Source organism: Sardina pilchardus, chromosome 21 (assembly GCF_963854185.1).
Source record: "Sardina pilchardus chromosome 21, fSarPil1.1, whole genome shotgun sequence".
NCBI lineage: Eukaryota > Metazoa > Chordata > Actinopteri > Clupeiformes > Clupeidae > Sardina > Sardina pilchardus.
In genome coordinates this window covers 22776235-22796192 of record NC_085014.1, presented here as the reverse complement: position 1 = coordinate 22796192, position 19958 = coordinate 22776235, and the positions used below count along the sequence as shown (strand labels likewise).

At 42.3% G+C, this 19958-nt stretch overlaps 6 protein-coding genes across 6 annotated transcripts; all 6 read left to right on the top strand.

Annotated features, from left to right (window-relative positions):
* Positions 1–90: 90 nt before the first annotated feature.
* Positions 91–2960, top strand: LOC134068596 (protocadherin beta-15-like). Its single transcript, XM_062524280.1, has 2 exons — positions 91–2493; positions 2946–2960. Exons 1-2 carry the CDS (start codon positions 91–93, stop codon positions 2958–2960), a joined length of 2418 nt encoding a protein of 805 aa, XP_062380264.1.
* A 431-nt stretch (positions 2961–3391) lies between these two features.
* Positions 3392–6296, top strand: LOC134068595 (protocadherin beta-16-like). Its single transcript, XM_062524279.1, has 2 exons — positions 3392–5794; positions 6267–6296. The coding sequence occupies exons 1-2, from the start codon at positions 3392–3394 to the stop codon at positions 6294–6296; spliced, it is 2433 nt and encodes an 810-aa protein (XP_062380263.1).
* Positions 6297–6730: 434 nt separating this feature from the next.
* Positions 6731–9628, top strand: LOC134068594 (protocadherin beta-15-like). Its single transcript, XM_062524278.1, has 2 exons — positions 6731–9121; positions 9614–9628. Exons 1-2 carry the CDS (start codon positions 6731–6733, stop codon positions 9626–9628), a joined length of 2406 nt encoding a protein of 801 aa, XP_062380262.1.
* Positions 9629–10069: 441 nt separating this feature from the next.
* Positions 10070–12805, top strand: LOC134068593 (protocadherin beta-15-like). Its single transcript, XM_062524276.1, has 2 exons — positions 10070–12472; positions 12785–12805. Exons 1-2 carry the CDS (start codon positions 10070–10072, stop codon positions 12803–12805), a joined length of 2424 nt encoding a protein of 807 aa, XP_062380260.1.
* A 642-nt stretch (positions 12806–13447) lies between these two features.
* LOC134068592 (protocadherin gamma-A11-like) lies at positions 13448–15826 on the top strand. Its single transcript, XM_062524275.1, has one exon. It carries the CDS (start codon positions 13448–13450, stop codon positions 15824–15826), a length of 2379 nt encoding a protein of 792 aa, XP_062380259.1.
* Positions 15827–16928: 1102 nt separating this feature from the next.
* Positions 16929–19938, top strand: LOC134068591 (protocadherin gamma-A11-like). The gene is made up of 2 exons (XM_062524274.1): positions 16929–19316; positions 19921–19938. Exons 1-2 carry the CDS (start codon positions 16929–16931, stop codon positions 19936–19938), a joined length of 2406 nt encoding a protein of 801 aa, XP_062380258.1.
* Positions 19939–19958: the final 20 nt, after the last annotated feature.

Genomic DNA, 19958 nt, shown 5'->3' with positions numbered 1-19958 from the left:
CAGCCGGAACGATTCCTTTGTGTTATATGTGATTATTAACTATTTTTTTCCGGAGTTAATTAAACATTGGGCAAGTTGTTTCGAAAGAAGATGCTAAACAAAGGATTACCGGCGACGTGCCTCATGCTCTTTCTTTGCCTGCTTGTCATGGTGCACGGTGTGAAGGGAGACGTGAGCTATTCTGTGCTGGAGGATATGAAACGGGGATATGTTATCGGAAATATTGGAAAAGATCTTGGACTGAATGTGAAGGAATTATCTGCTAGGAAGGCTCGAATTGACGCTGAAGGTAATCGCAAACGTTTTTGCAATATTAATGTGGCTACTGGAGATTTGACCGTCGCCGAAATGATGGACAGAGAGAGCCTCTGCAGGGATAAACTCTCATGCGTTTTGAAATTTGAGCTAGTGTTAGAAAATCCGCTGGAGCTTCACAAAATAACGTTGCATGTTCAAGATATAAACGATAATTCACCAGTCTTCTCTAAAGAGGTCATTAAATTAGAGATCAGGGAATCGGCTGTGAAAGGGGCGCGTTTTCGAATGAGTGAAGCACATGATACAGACATAGGACAAAATGCGGTGCAGAGCTATATATTAGAAAGGAATGAGCACTTTGTGTTGGCTGTCTCTTCAAACAAAGGCAGTAAGAAGAGTCTTGAATTAGTTCTGGATAAAGAGTTAGACCGTGAGCAGCAGCAGGAGCTAACATTAATTCTCACTGCCATTGATGGCGGCAGTCCACCGAGATCAGGCAGTGTTCAGATACACGTCACTGTACTGGATGCGAATGACAATGCTCCGGTGTTTACTGAGGAAATGTATCGAGCTACTCTGCCTGAGAACTCACCAGTGGGCACATTAGTGTTAAAAGTTAGTGCAACAGATTTAGATGAAGGAATAAATGGAGAAGTGACTTACGAGTTTAGCCGAGCATCTTCATTGGAAAAAAATGTGTTTGCACTGGATTCTAATACTGGTGAGATTACAGTTAGTGGACCAATAGATTTTGAGGAAGAATCTATATATGAGATACAAGTTGAAGGGAAAGATGGATTTGGTCTGTCGTCAGACACAAAAGTCATTATTGAGCTTACAGATGTTAATGACAATACACCAGAAATATTTCTGAAATCACTCAACAGTCACATTCCAGAAAACGCCCCGCCCGGTACAGAAATCGGTATCATTAATGTGCAAGATAGAGATTCTGAGAATAACGGAGAGGTCCGCTGCGTCATTGGGTCAAATGTGCCATTTAAACTTGTCCCATCTATTAAGAAATACTATTCTCTTGTAACCACTGGTGAACTAGACCGTGAGATGCAATATGATTACAATATCACCATCACTGCTACTGATGATGGCACTCCATCTCTGTCATCCTCAAAAATAGTGCACTTAACGGTGGCTGATGTTAACGACAATCCACCTGCTTTCCTGCAACAATCTTACAGAGCGCATATTACAGAAAATAACAACCCAGGTTCCCCTATATGCTCCGTATCTGCGACAGACCCAGACTGGAGACAGAATGGCACAGTGAATTACGCACTATATCCTGGTGATGTAGACGGCACTCCAGTGTCTTCTCTGCTCTCTATTAATGGAGATACAGGTGCCATTCTCGCAGTGAGGTCATTTGATTACGAGAAGTTGAAAAGTTTTAAGGTCCAAGTCATTGCCCGAGATAACGGCTCTCCTCCGCTCAGTAACAATGTTACTGTCAGCGTTCTAATAACAGATGAGAACGATAACACACCGCAGATCCTATACCCAGCTCCTGAGGGCAATTCTCTCATGACCGAGATGGTGCCCAAAGCTGTGCAGGCGAAATCTCTGGTCTCCAAGGTCATTGCCGTTGACGCAGACTCAGGGCAGAACGCGTGGCTTTCTTATCACATCGTTAAAGCTACTGATCCAGGACTTTTCACCATCGGCACCCACAGTGGAGAGATCAGGACGCAGAGAGACATTTCTGAAAACGATGGCATGAAACAGAACCTGATTGTCTCCGTGAAGGATAACGGTCAGAAACCTCTATCAGCAACATGCACAGTGTTTTTACTTATTTCAGATAATTTAGCGGAGATACCTGAGCTGAAAGACGCGTCTCAAGATACTGGATCTAAACTAACCACTTATTTGATCATTGCGCTGGTGTCTGTTTCCACTTTTTTCCTGACTTTTCTCATTATAATTTTGGCTGTGACGTTTTGCCACAGGAGAAAGCCCAGACTTTTGTTTGATGGTGCCGTGGCCATTCCCAGTGCTTATCTCCCTCCAAATTACGCAGACGTGGATGGCACTGGAACTTTGCGCAGCGTCCGAAGCGCTTATAATTATGATGCGTATTTGACGACGGGATCACGTACGAGTGACTTTAAATTTGTGAGATCCTACAATGATGGCACCCTTCCTGCTGATATGACTTTAAGAAAGACATCCTCCCAAGATCCATTCGGACCTTGTGATGAAACAGATTCTTCCCAGGTAAAATATAATAATATTCTTTGCTTGTTTTAATTATGTATCACGTGACTCATCAATAGACTCCAGCACCATCACATATGTGATAACATATAACATCACTGATATTTACAGTTTCTATCCACTTTCCAAATGAAATATATGACGTGCAGATTTGGCCATGTGGTGTCTTGCTTTCTGGTTTAAATATAGTGCTTAGCCTACTTTACAAAGCAACTTTCTCCTTTATTTTGTCCCATCACTCTCGATATTAACCTCATGGTTTCAGTTCGAAATTGTTGGTTCTCTTGAGGTTATTGCAACTGAATTATAAGCATATTGAATTCTTCTGGATTATCTGAATTCTCTTGTAAACACATTTGAGAGGGTTATATGGTTGGTATCGCTGTTAGATAATTGTATTTTCTGGATAAGTGTGTTCTTTGTTTGTTCTGTTGTATCACTTGTTCTTTAAGTTGAATATCTTCTAATGATAGGAATCAGAAACCAGTCATTGACCTCAGATGGTTATTAGGTTTTTCACGGGAGGACTGTGTTTTTCTCGGTTACGTTGATATTGCTCCTTGTGTGACTATAGGTGTGTGAACAGGTGTTTTTCTTTTTTGGGGAAAAAATAATATTCCATTTTGCTGTATAGATGTTTTGGTATTGCAGTTTCTTATAAATACTGAAAGTGTCGCTGTTGACCATGTAAGTTGGAAAGCAAATTCACTTGAAATACATCTCTCCTCCCTGTAGTGACGCGGACACGTATCAGTGAAAACGATGAAACAATGGTGCCGATAATCTTATAGTGGTTCTCGTCTATCTATCAGCTGTTAGCGACTTATTTGTGTTTTATGTGCTTATTTGCTGAATTTATTGAATGCATTCATCATTTAACTGGATACTGTAAAAGAAGATGCCGAAAAAAGGGTTCAACGTGGCTTGCTTCATGTTCTTTCTTTGCCTGCTTGTCGTGGTGGGCGGTGTGACGGGAGACGTGAGCTATTCTGTGCTGGAGGAGATGAAACGAGGATATGTTATCGGTAATATTGGAAAAGATCTTGGACTGAATGTGAAGGATTTATCAGCTAGGAAGGCTCGAATTGACGCTGAAGGTAATCGCAAACGTTTCTGCAACATCAATGTGGCTACTGGAGATTTGACCGTCGCCGAAATTATGGATAGAGAGACCCTCTGCAGGGAAAAACTCTCATGTGTTTTGAAATTTGAGCTAGTGTTAGAAAATCCATTGGAGCTTCACAAAATAACTTTGCATGTTCAAGATATCAACGACAATTCACCGGTCTTCCCCAAAGAGATGATTAAATTAGAGATCAGCGAATCTGCCGATAAGGGAGCGCGGTTTCGAATGAGCGAAGCACACGATGCAGATGTAGGACAAAACGCAGTGCAAAATTATATGCTGGAAAGGAATGGACATTTTGTGTTAGCTGTCTCTTCAAACCAAGACGGGAGAAAGACTCTTGAATTAGTTCTGGATAAAGAGCTAGACCGTGAGCAACAACAGGAGCTAACTTTAATTCTTACTGCCATTGATGGCGGCATTCCACCCAGATCAGGCAGTGTTCAGATACACGTCACTGCACTGGATGCGAATGACAATGCTCCAGTCTTTACCGAGCAGGTGTATCGAGCTACTCTGCCTGAGAACTCACCAATAGGTACATTAGTGTTAAAAGTTAGTGCAACTGATTTAGACGAAGGAATAAATGGCGAAGTGACTTACGAGTTCAGCCGAGCATCTTCAATAGCAAAAAACGCATTTACGCTGGATTCTAATACTGGTGAAATTGCAGTTAGTGGACCAATAGATTTTGAAGAAGAATCTATTTTTGAGATGCGTGTTGAAGGGAAAGATGGATTTGGTGTGTCATCAGACACAAAAGTCATTATTGAGCTTACAGATGTTAATGACAATACACCAGAAATATTTCTGAAATCACTCAGTAGCCACATTCCAGAGAACGCACCGCCTGGTACAGAAATCGGCATCATTAATGTGCAAGATAGAGATTCTGAGAGTAACGGAGAGGTCCGCTGCTTCATTGGGTCAAATGTGCCATTTAAACTTGTCCCCTCTATCAAAAAATATTATTCCCTTGTGACCACTCGCGAATTAGACCGTGAGATGCAGTCTGATTATAACATCACCATTACTGCTACTGATGAAGGCACTCCGTCTCTTTCATCCTCGAAAACAGTGCACTTAAGTGTAGCTGATGTTAATGATAATCCTCCTGTTTTCCAACAACAGTCATACAGGGCGCATATTACAGAAAATAACAAACCAGGTTCCCCTATATGCACCGTGTCTGCCACGGACCCAGACTGGAGACAGAATGGCACAGTGAATTACGCACTATATCCTGGTGATGTAGACGGCACTCCAGTGTCCTCTCTGCTCTCTATTAATGGAGATACAGGTGCCATTCTCGCAGTGAGGTCATTTGATTACGAGAAGTTGAAAAGTTTCAAGGTCCAAGTCGTTGCCCGAGATAACGGGTCCCCTCCGCTCAGTAACAATGTTACTGTCAGCGTTATGATAGCTGATGAGAACGATAACACACCGCAGATCCTTTACCCAGCTGCTGAGGGCAATTCTCTCATGACCGAGATGGTGCCCAAAGCTGTGCAGGCGAACTCTCTGGTCTCCAAGGTGATTGCAGTGGACGCAGACTCAGGGCAGAACGCGTGGCTTTCTTATCACATCGTTAAAGCTACTGATCCAGGACTTTTCACCATCGGCACCCACAGTGGAGAGATCAGGACGCAGAGAGACATTTCTGAAAACGATGGCATGAAACAGAACCTGATTGTCTCCGTAAAGGATAACGGACAGACACCTCTATCAGCAACATGCACCGTGTTGTTACTTATTTCAGATAATTTAGCGGAGATCCCTGAGCTGAAAGACTTGTCTCAAGACTCTGGATCTAAACTAACCACTTATTTGATTATTGCGCTGGTGTCTGTTTCTACCTTCTTTCTAACTTTCATCATCATCATTTTGGCTGTGAAGTTTTGCCACAGGAGAAAGCCCAGACTATTGTTTGACGGTGCTGTAGCCATTCCCAGCGCTTATCTCCCTCCAAATTACGCAGACGTGGATGGCACTGGAACTTTGCGCAGCGTCCGTAGCGCTTATAATTACGACGCGTATTTGACCACGGGATCGCGCACCAGTGACTTTAAATTTGTGAGATCCTACAATGATGGTACCCTCCCTGCTGATATGACTTTAAGAAAGACATCCTCCCAAGATCCGTTCGGACCTTGTGATGAAACAGATTCCTCCCAGGTAAAATATAACAATATCCTTTGCTTATTTGAATCATGTATGACGTGACTTATCAATACACCCCTTTTCCCCAATGCCTCACTTGCATCACCTATGTGATAACATCTGGTATCACTGACATATTACAGTTTCTATTTACTTTCCAAATGAAAGTTGTGACGTGCAAATGTGTGAAAGTGCCCTGTGGTGTATTTTCTGGTTTAAATGTAGTGCTTAGCTACATATACAGGAACTTAATTTATTTTGCCTCATCATTCTCGATATTAATCTCCTGTTTTGAGTTCGACATTGTTGATTATCTTGAGGTTATTACAACTGAATTATAAGCATACTGAATTCTTCTGGATTACTTTGCATACCACTTGATTTTTGCAGTTCACTCGTAAATGCATTTGTCATATGCTTATATCTTTGGTATAGCTGTTGAATAATTGTGTTGTTTGGATAAGTGTGTTCTGTGTTGTGGTTTGAGCACTTGTCCTTTGAGTTGAATATGTTCTAATATGAATCAAAGACATGTCATGGACTTCAGATGGCCGTTAGGTTTGTCACAGGAGGACTGTGTTTTTCCCAGTTACGTCGATATTGGTCCTTGTGTGACCATAGGTTTGTGAACAGGTGTGTATCTCTTTGGAAAATAACCAGAATATAACATCTTGGTGTTTGAATGTTTTGGAATTGTAGTTTCTGATAAATACTGAAAGTGTCGCTGTTGACCATGTTAGTTGAAAAGCAAATTCACGTAAAATACATCTCTCCTCCCTGTAGTGACGCGGAGACGTAACAGTGAACACGATGAGACAATGGTGCGGATAATCTTATGCCGGTAGAGATTCTCTTCCTTCTGTCAGCTGTTACGACTTTTTTGTGTTCTATGTGGTTATTTGCAGTATCTGTTGAATTCAACAATCACTTAACTGGATATTTTAAAAGAAGATGCTGAACAAAGGAATACCGTCGGCTTGCCTCATGCTCTTTCTTTGCCTGCTTGTCACGGTGCACGGTGTGAAGGGAGACGTGAGCTATTCTGTACTGGAGGAGATGAAACGAGGATATGTTATCGGAAATATTGGAAAAGATCTTGGACTGAATGTGAAGGAATTATCCGCTAGAAAGGCTCGAATTGATGCTGAAGGTAATCGGAAACGTTTCTGCAACATTAATGTGGGTACCGGAGATTTGATTGTCGCCGAAATAATGGATAGAGAGAGCCTCTGCAGGGAAAAAGTCTCATGCATTTTGAAATTCGAGCTAGTGTTAGAAAATCCATTGGAGCTTCATAAAATGTCACTGCATGTGCAAGATATAAACGATAATTCACCAATGTTCTCTAAAGAAGTCGTTAAGTTAGAAATAAGCGAATCTGCAGAAAAAGGAGCACGTTTTCGAATGAGTGAAGCACACGATGGAGATATTGGACAAAACGCGGTACAGAATTATGTACTAGAAAGGAATGAGCATTTTGTGTTAGCTGTCTCTTCGAACAAGAACGGTAGGAAGACTCTTGAGTTGGTTCTGGACAAAAAGCTTGATCGTGAGCAGCAGCAGGAGCTAACTTTAATTCTCACTGCTATTGATGGAGGCATTCCACCCAGATCAGGCAGTGTTCAGATACACGTCACTGTACTGGATGCGAATGACAATGCTCCGGCGTTTACCGAGGAGGTGTATCGAGCTACACTGCCTGAGAACTCACCAGTGGGTACATTAGTAATGAAAGTTAGTGCAACGGATTTAGACGAAGGAATAAATGGCGAAGTGACTTACGAGTTCAGCCGAGCATCTTCATTAGAAAAAAATGTGTTCGCACTGGATTCTAATACTGGTAAGATTACAGTTAGTGGACCAATAGATTTTGAAGATGAATCCATATATGAGATACGAGTTGAAGGGAAAGATGGATCTGGTTTATCATCAGACACAAAAGTCATTATTGAACTTACAGATGTTAATGACAATATACCAGAAATATTTCTGAAATCACTAAATAGCCACATTCCCGAGAACGCACCGCCTGGTACAGAAATCGGCATCATTAATGTGCAAGATAGAGATTCTGAGAGTAACGGAGAGGTCCGCTGCGTCATTGGTTCAAATGTTCCATTTAAACTTGTCCCATCTATTAAGAAATACTACTCCCTTGTGAGCACTGGTGAACTAGACCGTGAGGTGCAATATGATTACAACATCACCATCACTGCTACTGATGAAGGTACTCCGTCTCTGTCATCTTCTAAAATAGTGCACTTAACGGTTGCTGATGTTAATGATAATCCGCCTGTTTTCCTGCAACAATCCTACAGAGCGCATATTACAGAAAATAATAAGTCAGGTTCCCCTATATGCACCGTGTCTGCCACAGACCCAGACTGGAGACAGAATGGCACAGTGAATTACGCACTATATCCTGGTGATGTAGACGGCACTCCAGTGTCTTCTCTGCTGTCTATTAATGGAGATACAGGTGCCATTCTCGCAGTGAGGTCATTTGATTACGAGAAGTTGAAAAGTTTCAAGGTCCACGTCATTGCCCGAGATAACGGGTCTCCTCCGCTCAGTAGCAATGTTACTGTCAGCGTTATGATAACAGATGAGAACGATAACACACCGCAGATCCTATACCCAGCTGCTGAGGGCAATTCTCTCATGACCGAGATGGTGCCCAAAGCTGTGCAGGCGAACTCTCTGGTCTCCAAGGTGATTGCAGTGGACGCAGACTCGGGGCAGAACGCGTGGCTTTCATATCACATCGTTAAAGCTACTGATCCAGGACTTTTCACCATCGGCACCCACAGTGGAGAGATCAGGACGCAGAGAGACATTTCTGAAAACGATGGCATGAAACAGAACCTGATTGTCTCCGTGAAGGATAACGGACAGACACCTCTATCAGCAACATGCACCGTGTTTTTACTTATTTCAGATAATTTAGCGGAGATCCCTGAGCTGAAAGACTCTGGATCTAAACTAACCACTTATTTGATTATTGCGCTGGTGTCTGTTTCTACCTTCTTCCTGACATTCATCATTATCATTTTCGCTGTGAAGTTTTGCCACAGGAGAAAGCCCAGACTTTTGTTTGACGGTGCCGTGGCCATTCCCAGTGCTTATCTCCCTCCAAATTACGCAGACGTGGATGGCACTGGAACTTTGCGCAGCGTCCGTAGCGCTTATAATTACGACGCGTATTTGACCACGGGATCGCGTACCAGTGACTTTAAATTTGTCAGATCCTACAATGATGGAACCCTTCCAGCTGGTATGACTTTAAGAAAGACATCCTCTCAAGATCCATTCGGACCTTGTGATGAAACAGAGTCTTCCCAGGTAAAATATAACAATACCCTTTGCTTGTTTTAATTATATATCACGTGACTCATCAATAGACCCCTTCTCCCCAATGTCTCACTAGCATCAGATATATGATAACATCTAACATCACTAACATTTGCAATTCCTATTTACTTCCCAAATCAAAGATGTGACGTGCAGATGTGTGAAAGTGCTATGTGGTGTCTTTTTTTTGGTTTAAATGTAGTGCTTAAACTACACACACTGCAACGTCCTCACTTTTTTTGTCTTATCACTCGATAGTCTCATGTTTTTAGTTCGACATCGTTGGTTCTCTTGAGGTTGCTAAAAACTGAATTATAAGCCTATTGAATTCTTCTGGATTACCTTACACACCACTTGATTGTTGCAGTTCACCTGTAAACACATTTGTGATAAGGTTTTATGGTTGGTCTAGCTATTTAATGATTGTGTTGTCTGGATGAGTGTGTTCTGTGTTTGTTCTGGTTTGAGCACTTCTCCTTTCAGCTGAATATCTTCTAATGATATAAATCAGACAGGAGTCATGGACTTCAGATGGCCGTTAGGTTTGTCATAGGAGGACTGTTTTTCTCTCGGTTACGTTGATATTGCTCCTTGTGTGACCATAGGTGTTTGAACAGGTTTTTTTCTTTTTGGGGAAATAACCAGAATATAACTTTTTGCTGTATGGATGTTTTGTGTATGCAGTTTCTTATAAATGCTGAAAGTGTCGCTGTTGACCATGCCAGTTGAAAAGCAAATTCACATAAAATTACATCTCTCCTCCCTGTAGTGACGACGCGAACACGTAACAGTCAAAACGGTGAAACAATGGCGTGGATTATTCTATGCCGGTAGTGGTTCTCTTCTGTTTTTCAGCTGTTACGACTTGTTTTTGTTTTACGTGGTTATTTGCTGATTTTTTTGTATCATTCACCATTTTACTGTATATTTCAAAAGAAGATGCTGAACAAAGGATTACGGGCAGCCTGCCTCATGCTCTTCCTTTGCCTGCTTGTCATGGTGCACGGTGTGAAGGGAGACGTGAGCTATTCTGTTATGGAGGAGATGAAACGAGGATATGTTATCGGAAATATTGGAAAAGATCTTGGACTGAGTGTGAAGGAATTGTCTGCTAGGAAGGCTCGAATCGACACTGAAGGTAATCGCAAACGTTTCTGCAACATTAATTTAGCTAGCGGAGAACTGACCGTCGCCGAACTGATGGACAGAGAGAGCCTCTGCAAGGAAAAACTCTCATGCGTTTTGAAATTTGAGGTAGTGTTAGAATCTCCATTGGAGCTTCACAAAATAACGTTGCATGTTCAAGATATCAACGATAATTCACCAGTTTTCTCTAAAGAGGTCATTAAATTAGAGATAAGCGAATCTGCAGATAAAGGAGCGCGTTTTCGAATGAGCGAAGCACACGATGCAGACATAGGACAAAACGCGGTGCAGAATTATGTACTAGACAGGAATGAACATTTTGTATTGGCTGTCTCATCTAACAAAGGCAGCAAGAAGAGTCTTGAATTAGTTCTGGATAAAGAGCTAGACCGTGAGCAGCAGCAGGAGCTAACTTTAATTCTCACTGCTATTGATGGAGGCATTCCACCCAGATCAGGCAGTGTTCAGATACACGTCACTGTACTGGATGCGAATGACAATGCTCCGGCGTTTACCGAGGAGGTGTATCGAGCTACTCTGCCTGAGAACTCACCAGTGGGCACATTAGTGTTAAGAGTAAGTGCAACTGATTTAGATGAAGGAATAAATGGAGAAGTGACTTACGAGTTCAGCCGAGCATCTTCATCGGAAAAAAATGTGTTTACACTGGATTCTAACACTGGTGAGATTACAGTTAGTGGACCAATAGATTTTGAGGAAGAATCCATATATGAGATACAAGTTGAAGGGAAAGATGGATTTGGTCTGTCGTCAGACACAAAAGTCATTATTGAGCTTACAGATGTTAATGACAATACACCAGAAATATTTCTGAAATCACTCAACAGTCACATTCCAGAGAACGCCCCGCCCGGTACCGAAATCGGCATCATTAATGTGCAAGATAGAGATTCTGAGAATAACGGAGAGGTCCGCTGCGTCATTGGGTCAAATGTGCCATTTAAACTAGTCCCATCTATTAAGAAATACTATTCTCTTGTGACCACTGGTGAACTAGACCGTGAGATGCAATATGATTATAATATCACCATCACTGCTACTGATGAAGGCACTCCATCTCTGTCATCCTCAAAAATAGTGCACTTAACGGTGGCTGATGTTAACGACAATCCGCCTGTTTTTCTGCAAAAATCTTACAGAGCGCATATTACAGAAAATAACAAACCAGGTTCCCCTATATGCTCCGTATCTGCTACAGACCCAGACTGGAGACAAAATGGCACAGTGAATTACGCACTATATCCTGGTGATGTAGACGGCACTCCAGTGTCCTCTCTGCTGTCTATTAATGGAGATACAGGCGCCATTCTCGCAATGAGGTCATTTGATTACGAGAAGTTGAAAAGTTTCAAGGTCCAAGTCATTGCCCGAGATAATGGGTCTCCTCCGCTCAGTAGCAATGTTACTGTCAGCGTTATGATAGCTGATGAGAACGATAACACACCGCAGATCCTATACCCAGCTCCTGAGGGCAATTCTCTCATGACCGAGATGGTGCCCAAAGCTGTGCAGGCGAACTCTCTGGTCTCCAAGGTGATTGCAGTTGACGCAGACTCAGGGCAGAACGCGTGGCTTTCTTATCACATCGTTAAAGCTACTGATCCAGGACTTTTCACCATCGGCACCCACAGTGGAGAGATCAGGACGCAGAGAGACATTTCTGAAAACGATGGCATGAAACAGAACCTGATTGTGTCCGTGAAGGATAACGGTCAGACACCTCTATCAGCAACATGCACCGTGTTTTTACTTATTTCTGATAATTTAGCAGAGATTCCCGAGCTGAAAGACTCGTCTCAAGACTCTGGATCTAAACTCACCACTTATTTGATTATTGCGCTGGTGTCTGTTTCCACCTTCTTCCTCACTTTCATCATTATCATATTGGCTGTGAAGTTTTGCCACAGGAGAAAGCCCAGACTATTATTTGACGGTGCTGTTGCCATTCCCAGCGCTTATCTCCCTCCAAATTACGCAGACGTCGATGGCACTGGAACTTTGCGCAGCGTCCGTAGCGCTTATAATTACGACGCGTATTTGACCACGGGATCACGTACCAGTGACTTTAACTTTGTGAGATCCTACAATGATGGCACCCTTCCTGCTGATATGACTTTAAGAAAGACATCCTCCCAAGATCCATTCGGACCTTGTGATGAAACAGATTCTTCCCAGGTAAAATATGATAATATCCTTTGCTTGTTTTAATTATGTATGACGTGACTCATCAATACACCCAATTCTCTCCAATGCCTCACTCGCATCACATATGTGATGACATCTGATATCACTGACGTTTTACAGTTTCTATTTACTTTCCAAATGAAAGATGTGGCGTGCAAATGTGTGAAAGTGCCCTGTAATGTCTTCTTTTCTGGTTTAAATGTAGTGCTTAGCTACATATACGGGAACTTCCTAATTCATTTTGCCTAATCACTCTCGATATTAATCTCATGTTTTGAGTTCGACATTGTTGGTTCTCTTAAGGTTACTACAACTGGATTATAAGCATTATGATTTCTTCTTGATTACTTTACATAACACTTGATTTTTACAGCCCACTTGTAAATTGCGATGAGGTTATATGGTTGGTATAGCTGTTGAATAAACGTGTTGTCTGCATAAATGTGCTCTTGTTTGAACACTTGTTCTTTGAGTTGAATATCCTCTAACTATATGAATCAGAGACGAGTCATGGACCTCAAATGGTTGTCAGTTTTGTCATAGGAGGACTATGTTTTTTTCGATTACGTTGATATTGGTCTTTGTGCGACCATAGCTGTGAGAACAGGTGGTTTTCTTTTTGAGAAATAACTAGAATATAACATTTTGGTGTATGGATGTGTTGGAATTGCAGTATCTTGTAAATACTGAAATTGTCGCTGTTGACCATATAAGTTGAAAAGCAAAATCCACGTAAAACACATCTCTCCTCCCTGTAGTGACGCGGACGCGGACACGTAACAGTGAAAACAACTAGACAATGGTGCGGATTATTTCATGCCGGTAGTGTTTCTTGTCCATCCATCAGCTCTTACGACTTTTCTGTGTTTTATGTGTTTATGTGCTGAATTTGTTGAATTCATTCATCATTTAACGGGATATTCTTTAAAGAGGATGCTGAACAAAGGATTACCGGCAGCTTGCCTCATGCTCTTTCTTTGCCTGCTTGTCATGGTGCACGGTGTGAAGGGAGACGTGAGCTACTCTGTGCTGGAGGAGATGAAACGAGGATATGTTATCGGGAATATTGGAAAAGATCTTGGACTGAATGTGAAGGAATTATCCGCTAGGAAGGCTCGTATTGACGCTGAAGGTAACCGCAAACGTTTCTGCAACATTAATGTGGCTACTGGAGATTTGACCGTCGCCGAAATGATGGACAGAGAGAGCCTCTGCAGAGAGAAACTCTCGTGTGTTTTGAAATGTGAGCTTGTGTTAGAAAATCCATTGGAGCTTCACAAAATAACGTTACATGTTCAAGACATAAACGACAATTCACCAGCCTTCCCCAAAGATGTGATAAAATTAGAGATACGAGAATCAGCTGTGAAAGGAGCGCGTTTTCGAATGAGTGAAGCACACGATGCAGATGTAGGACAAAACGCGGTGCAAAACTATATGCTGGAAAGGAATGAACACTTTGTGTTGGCTGTCTCTTCAAACCAAGACGGGGGAAAGAATCTTGAATTAGTTCTGGACAAAGAGCTGGACCGTGAGCAGCAGCAGGAGCTAACTTTAATTCTGACTGCCATTGATGGCGGCATTCCATCCAGATCAGGCAGTGTCCAGATACACGTCACTGTTTTGGATGCGAATGACAATGCTCCGGTGTTTACCGAGCAGGTGTATCGAGCTACTCTGCCTGAAAACTCACCAGTGGGTACATTAGTGTTAAAAGTTAGTGCAACAGATTTAGACGAAGGAATAAATGGAGAAGTGACTTACGAGTTCAGCCGAGCATCTTCATTAGCAAAAAACGCGTTTACGCTGAATTCTAATACTGGTGAAATTACAGTTAGTGGACTAATAGATTTCGAAGAAGAATCTATTTTTGAAATGCGTGTTGAAGGGAAAGATGGATTTGGTCTATCATCAGACACAAAAGTCATTATTGAGCTTACAGATGTGAATGACAATACACCAGAAATATTTCTGAAATCCCTCAATAGCCATATTCCCGAGAACGCACCGCCTGACACAGAAATCGGCATCATTAATGTGCAAGATAGAGATTCTGAGAGTAACGGAGAGGTCCGCTGCGTCATTGGGTCAAATGTGCCATTTAAACTTGTCCCGTCCATTAACAAATATTATTCTCTTGTGACCACTAGCGAATTAGACCGTGAGATGCAATCTGATTACAACATCACCATTACTGCTAATGATGAAGGCACTCCATCACTTTCATCCTCGAAAACAGTGCACTTAAAAGTGTCTGATGTTAACGACAATCCACCTGTTTTCGTGCAACAGTCATACAGGGCGCATATTACAGAAAATAACAAACCAGGTTCCCCTATATGTTCCGTATCTGCCACGGATCCAGACTGGAGACAGAATGGCACAGTGAATTACGCACTATATCCTGGTGATGTAGACGGCACTCCAGTGTCCTCTCTGCTCTCTATTAATGGAGATACAGGTGCCATTCTCGCAGTGAGGTCATTTGATTACGAGAAGTTGAAAAGTTTCAATGTCCAAGTCATTGCCCGAGATAACGGGTCTCCTCCGCTCAGTAGCAATGTTACTGTCAGCGTTATGATAGCTGATGAGAACGATAACACACCGCAGATCCTATACCCAGCTCCTGAGGGCAATTCACTCATGACCGAGATGGTGCCCAAAGCTGTGCAGGCGAACTCTCTGGTCTCCAAGGTCATTGCCGTGGACGCAGACTCAGGGCAGAACGCGTGGCTTTCTTATCATATCGTTAAAGCTACTGATCCAGGACTTTTCACCATCGGCACCCACAGTGGAGAGATCAGGACGCAGAGAGACATTTCTGAAAACGATGGCATGAAACAGAACCTGATTGTGTCAGTGAGGGATAACGGCCAGACACTTCTATCAGCAACATGCACAGTGTACTTACTTATTTCTGATAATTTAGCGGAGATCCCCGAGCTGAAAGACTCATTTCAGGATACTGGATCTAAACTCACCATGTATTTGATTATTGCACTGGTGTCTGTTTCTACCTTCTTCCTCACTTTTATGATTATAATTTTGGCTGTGAAGTTTTGCCACAGGAGAAAGCCCAGACTGTTGTTTGATGGTGCTGTAGCCATTCCGAGCGCATATCTCCCTCCAAATTACGCAGACGTGGATGGCACTGGAACTTTGCGGAGCGTCCGCAGCGCTTATAATTATGATGCGTATTTGACTACGGGATCGCGCACCAGTGACTTTAAATTTGTGAGATCCTACAATGATGGCACCCTTCCAGCTGATATGACTTTACGAAAGACGTCCTCTCAAGATCCGTTTGGACCATGTGATGAAACAGATTCTCCTCAGGTAAAATAAATCAAAACCAAATGTCTTTCATATTCGTTTTTGCATTGAGGTTAACAGACCGCATCTTCTAACTTCTTCCTTTTTTCTTTTTCCACATTTCCTCTCTAATGGCAGAATTATCCTATACACCTATTTTTTTTATTGTTCATTTGCACATAATATTCGCATAAAAGTGTCTATGAAGTGTCTGTCCCTGAAGGATTTGGTGTGGGCTTTGTGCGTAAAGGTTGTGGCAAGCGTTGAAAATGTGGAATTAAGTTGAAAATATGTCTTAATCTATAGTAAGACCTTGTCATCTTTGCGGAAGATAACACTCCAGCATTTACCTTATTTTGTCAAGAAGATACACCTAGATAGACAGGCCATTTGAAGTCTATATTATGTAATATACATTTATGTTTAAGGCAATTGATAATTGGGTTGTTTTGTTATCCATAGCGACCTACAACTATAATAACTATTAACAAAAATATTAAGTCATATATCTGAAATGTGTTGATCGTCAGTTTTGCAATACAACGTTCATTTAGACTTTGGGCGGTCGTGTGGTAGTCTTTTTACGTATTGCATCAGTTAGTGGACACTGCAGTCTTTTTCATTCAGGATGGTGCCTTTAATATTATATGTGTGTTTCTAAAATCATCCAGTACTCTACCTGAATAGGATTGGCCACATTGACTACTCTTGGCACTGTATCTGAACTGAAAAGTTATTCTGTCCAAATAAAATGTTATTCCATCTTTTCCCAGTCAAGCCTTCGAGTATCACATATTTTCCTTATCGCCGTTTAAATATATGTCCAGTTGTATGATATCCATATGAACTTGTGTTAAAATGCGCATTTGATCTGCAATGAGCTAAATTAATCTCATAGTGTCACTGTTGACTAGCTACTGCATGAGTGTCTTTGACGTATACACCCCACGGTTGTTGTCTTTGTGTAGTCGCAGTGACCGAAGAGGTGTCTGTGCTTCGACGACCGAGGTGCTTCGAGGTTATACGTCTCGTTGTTCTATGTGGATTTACTTAGGGGAATACGTGATGAAATGCAGTAACACGTTTTCCGTTGCACCGTAGATATATAGTATTATTTAATTTGTTAATTTACAGAATGGAGTACAAAGGTTTTGCTCAGACTGAACTACTGTTCACTATTCTTATCCTTTTGACTCGCGCTACCGAGGGGGACGTTAGCTATTCTATTCAAGAGGAGCTGAAACAGGGATCCGTGATTGGGAATATAGCAAAGGATCTTGGACTTACAGTGAACATGTTGTCAGCTCGGAATGTTCGTATTGATGCAGAAAGCAATCGGAAACGTTACAGCATTGTCAATATCAAAACTGGAGATTTACTCGTAGCCGAGAGGATTGACCGAGATGGTCTCTGTGGAAAGAGGGCTTCATGTGTTTTGAAACAAGAGCTTGTGCTAGAAAATCCTTTGGAATTACACCGTGTCAGTATTCATGTCCAAGACGTAAACGACAACTCCCCTCATTTTAAAAAGGACGTGATTGAATTAGAAATCGCAGAATCAGCCGTCAAAGGCGCTCGATTCTTATTGGAGGAGGCGCACGATGCAGACATCGGGCCGAATGCAGTGGAAAGCTATGCCTTACAAATTAACGACCACTTTACATTAAGTGTTCAGAGCAATAGTATTGGAGGCAAGTACGGTGAGTTAATATTGATTAAAGAGCTTGATCGTGAGCAACAGCAGGAGCTGACGTTAGTTTTATCAGCTTTTGATGGCGGGGTACCACTGAGATCAGGCACGGTAGCTATACACGTAACCGTGCTGGATGCAAATGACAATGCCCCTGTTTTTAGCCAGTCTGTTTATAAAGTAAGTCTGCCTGAAAACTCGCCCTTAGACACGGTAGTGGCGACAGTGAGCGCTACCGACGCCGATGTCGGAGCAAATGGAGAGGTGCGTTATGAATTTGGTCATGTGTCAGAGGAAGATTTGAAATTGTTTTCTTTAGACCCCGTAAGCGGGGAAATTCGAGTAACTGGGCCAGTTGATTTTGAGGAAGAGCCATCATATGAGTTGAGAGTGCAGGTGAAGGATGGAGCTGGCCTGGTGTCATATTGTACTGTGATAATTGAAGTCTCAGATATCAATGATAATGCTCCTGTGATATATTTGAAATCCTTAATGAATCCTGTCCCTGAAAACGTACCACAGGGCACAGAGGTGGGCTTGCTAAACGTGCAGGACAGAGACTCTGAAAATAACCAACGATTACGCTGCTTCATTAAAGAGGCAGTCCCGTTTAAACTCATGCCATCAATTAAAAACTATTACTCTCTGGTGACAACCGGAGACTTGGACCGGGAACTTGTGTCTGGTTACAACTTCACAGTAACAGCGGCAGATGAGGGCTCGCCATCGCTGTCTTCCATTAGATATGTGCAATTGTCGGTTGCTGATGTGAATGACAATCCTCCTGTTTTTGAGAGGCAGTCGTACAAAGCGCAGGTCACTGAGAATAATAAGCCTGGATCCTCCATATGTTCCATAGTTGCCAGAGATCCAGACTGGAGGCAAAACGGCACCGTTTTCTACTCCCTCTCACCCACTGAAGTTAACGGCATCCCGGTGTCTTCTTTTGTGTCCATCAATGGAGACACGGGAGTGATTCATGCAGTGAAATCACTGGATTACGAACAATTCAAAACCTTTGACGTTTACGTAGTTGCCAGGGATAATGGCTCTCCTCCTCTCAGCAGCAACGTCACTGCCAGTGTCTTCGTAACGGACGAAAATGACAATGTTCCACAGATATTGTATCCAGCACCGGAGGGAAACTCATTAATGACTGAATTGGTACCCAAGTCTGCGCACGCAGGCTCTCTGGTGTCCAAAGTTATTGCCGTGGACGCAGACTCTGGACAGAACTCCTGGCTTTCATACAACATCGTCAAAGCCACAGATCAGGGTCTGTTCGCAATCGGCGTTCACAGTGGGGAGATCCGGACCCAAAGAGACATTGCTGAGTCGGACGCTATGAAACAGAATCTTATTGTCTCCGTGACAGACAATGGGAAACCGTCCCTCTCTGCAACATGCGTTGTGTATTTAATTTTATCAGATAGCCTGGCTGATATTCCGGAGATGAAAGATATGTCTCGTGACGAGAGCAGCTCTAAGCTAACTTCTTATTTGATCTTGGCCTTGGTTTCCGTGTCTACTTTATTTATTACCTTCCTGATAGTCATGCTGACTGTTAAGATTTGCCGCAGGAGAAAGCCGAGACTTTTATTTGACGGGGCTGTTGCCATACCGAGTGCCTATTTACCTCCAAACTATGCCGATGTTGATGGCACAGGAACTCTTCGTAGTTGTTACAATTATGATACGTATATGACGACGGGATCACGCACAAGCGACTTCAAGTTTGTTAGCTCATACAGTGGTGCAACACTACCTGCTGATCTGACAATGAAAAAGTCTTCATCCCCTGCGATGAACGACCTTCTTGATGAACCCAACGAGGTATGTGTCCATTTCAAGTTGCTGTCTACAATACAATATTTAGTCAGATAATCTAATTCATTTCACAGGAAATATCTGAAGTGAAAATCCATTGACGCTGTTGTATTGTCTCGATACAGTGCGCGCAACGGTGGTGCGTAATGGAAAGGGTGGCCAAATGCGCAATATTGGCTGTGCATGCGTGCTATTGTGAATATGTGCAAATACAAGTGGGATTTGACATAAGATGATATTACTGAATATCTTTAAACCTACTTTTTACTGAAATAGTTGTGTTGGTATACAGAAAGTTGATTGGTGGTTTTGTAAAGATTTGAAATGACATGTTGTCTTTACAGCTATTTGTTGCAGCTGAGGTACCATATTGTGTGTCAAATGCGACTTTACTATTTTCATTGTCTTATTTTATTTCATTGCAAATAGTGTTCGATTTCCTTACCTCGAAAGTAACTTTGGCTTGTCTTGGGTTTGGGGAGTATTGCTGGATACACGTTGACAATTAAACTTTACACTTTAACATTCTGCACTTTTGTGATGGAACTCACAGCGTCGCTGTTCACCAGCTCAGAGAGGAATGAATGGCTCTCCACCCTTTTGTCCAAAGGGAATCCGCATCCTGTAACAACTGTATCGAGTCCTGTG

Excerpts from the sequence above, each read along its gene's own strand:
- LOC134068593 (XM_062524276.1), top strand. The coding sequence starts at position 10,070 with ATGCTGAACAAAGGATTACGGGCAGCCTGCCTCATGCTCTTCCTTTGC. Across the intron at positions 12,473-12,784 it reads ATGAAACAGATTCTTCCCAG|GTTACTACAACTGGATTATA; the intron begins GTAAAATATGAT and ends GGTTCTCTTAAG.
- LOC134068595 (XM_062524279.1), top strand. The coding sequence starts at position 3,392 with ATGCCGAAAAAAGGGTTCAACGTGGCTTGCTTCATGTTCTTTCTTTGC. Across the intron at positions 5,795-6,266 it reads ATGAAACAGATTCCTCCCAG|CACTTGTCCTTTGAGTTGAA; the intron begins GTAAAATATAAC and ends TTGTGGTTTGAG.
- LOC134068591 (XM_062524274.1), top strand. The coding sequence starts at position 16,929 with ATGGAGTACAAAGGTTTTGCTCAGACTGAACTACTGTTCACTATTCTT.
- LOC134068596 (XM_062524280.1), top strand. The coding sequence starts at position 91 with ATGCTAAACAAAGGATTACCGGCGACGTGCCTCATGCTCTTTCTTTGC.
- LOC134068594 (XM_062524278.1), top strand. The coding sequence starts at position 6,731 with ATGCTGAACAAAGGAATACCGTCGGCTTGCCTCATGCTCTTTCTTTGC.
- LOC134068592 (XM_062524275.1), top strand. The coding sequence starts at position 13,448 with ATGCTCTTTCTTTGCCTGCTTGTCATGGTGCACGGTGTGAAGGGAGAC.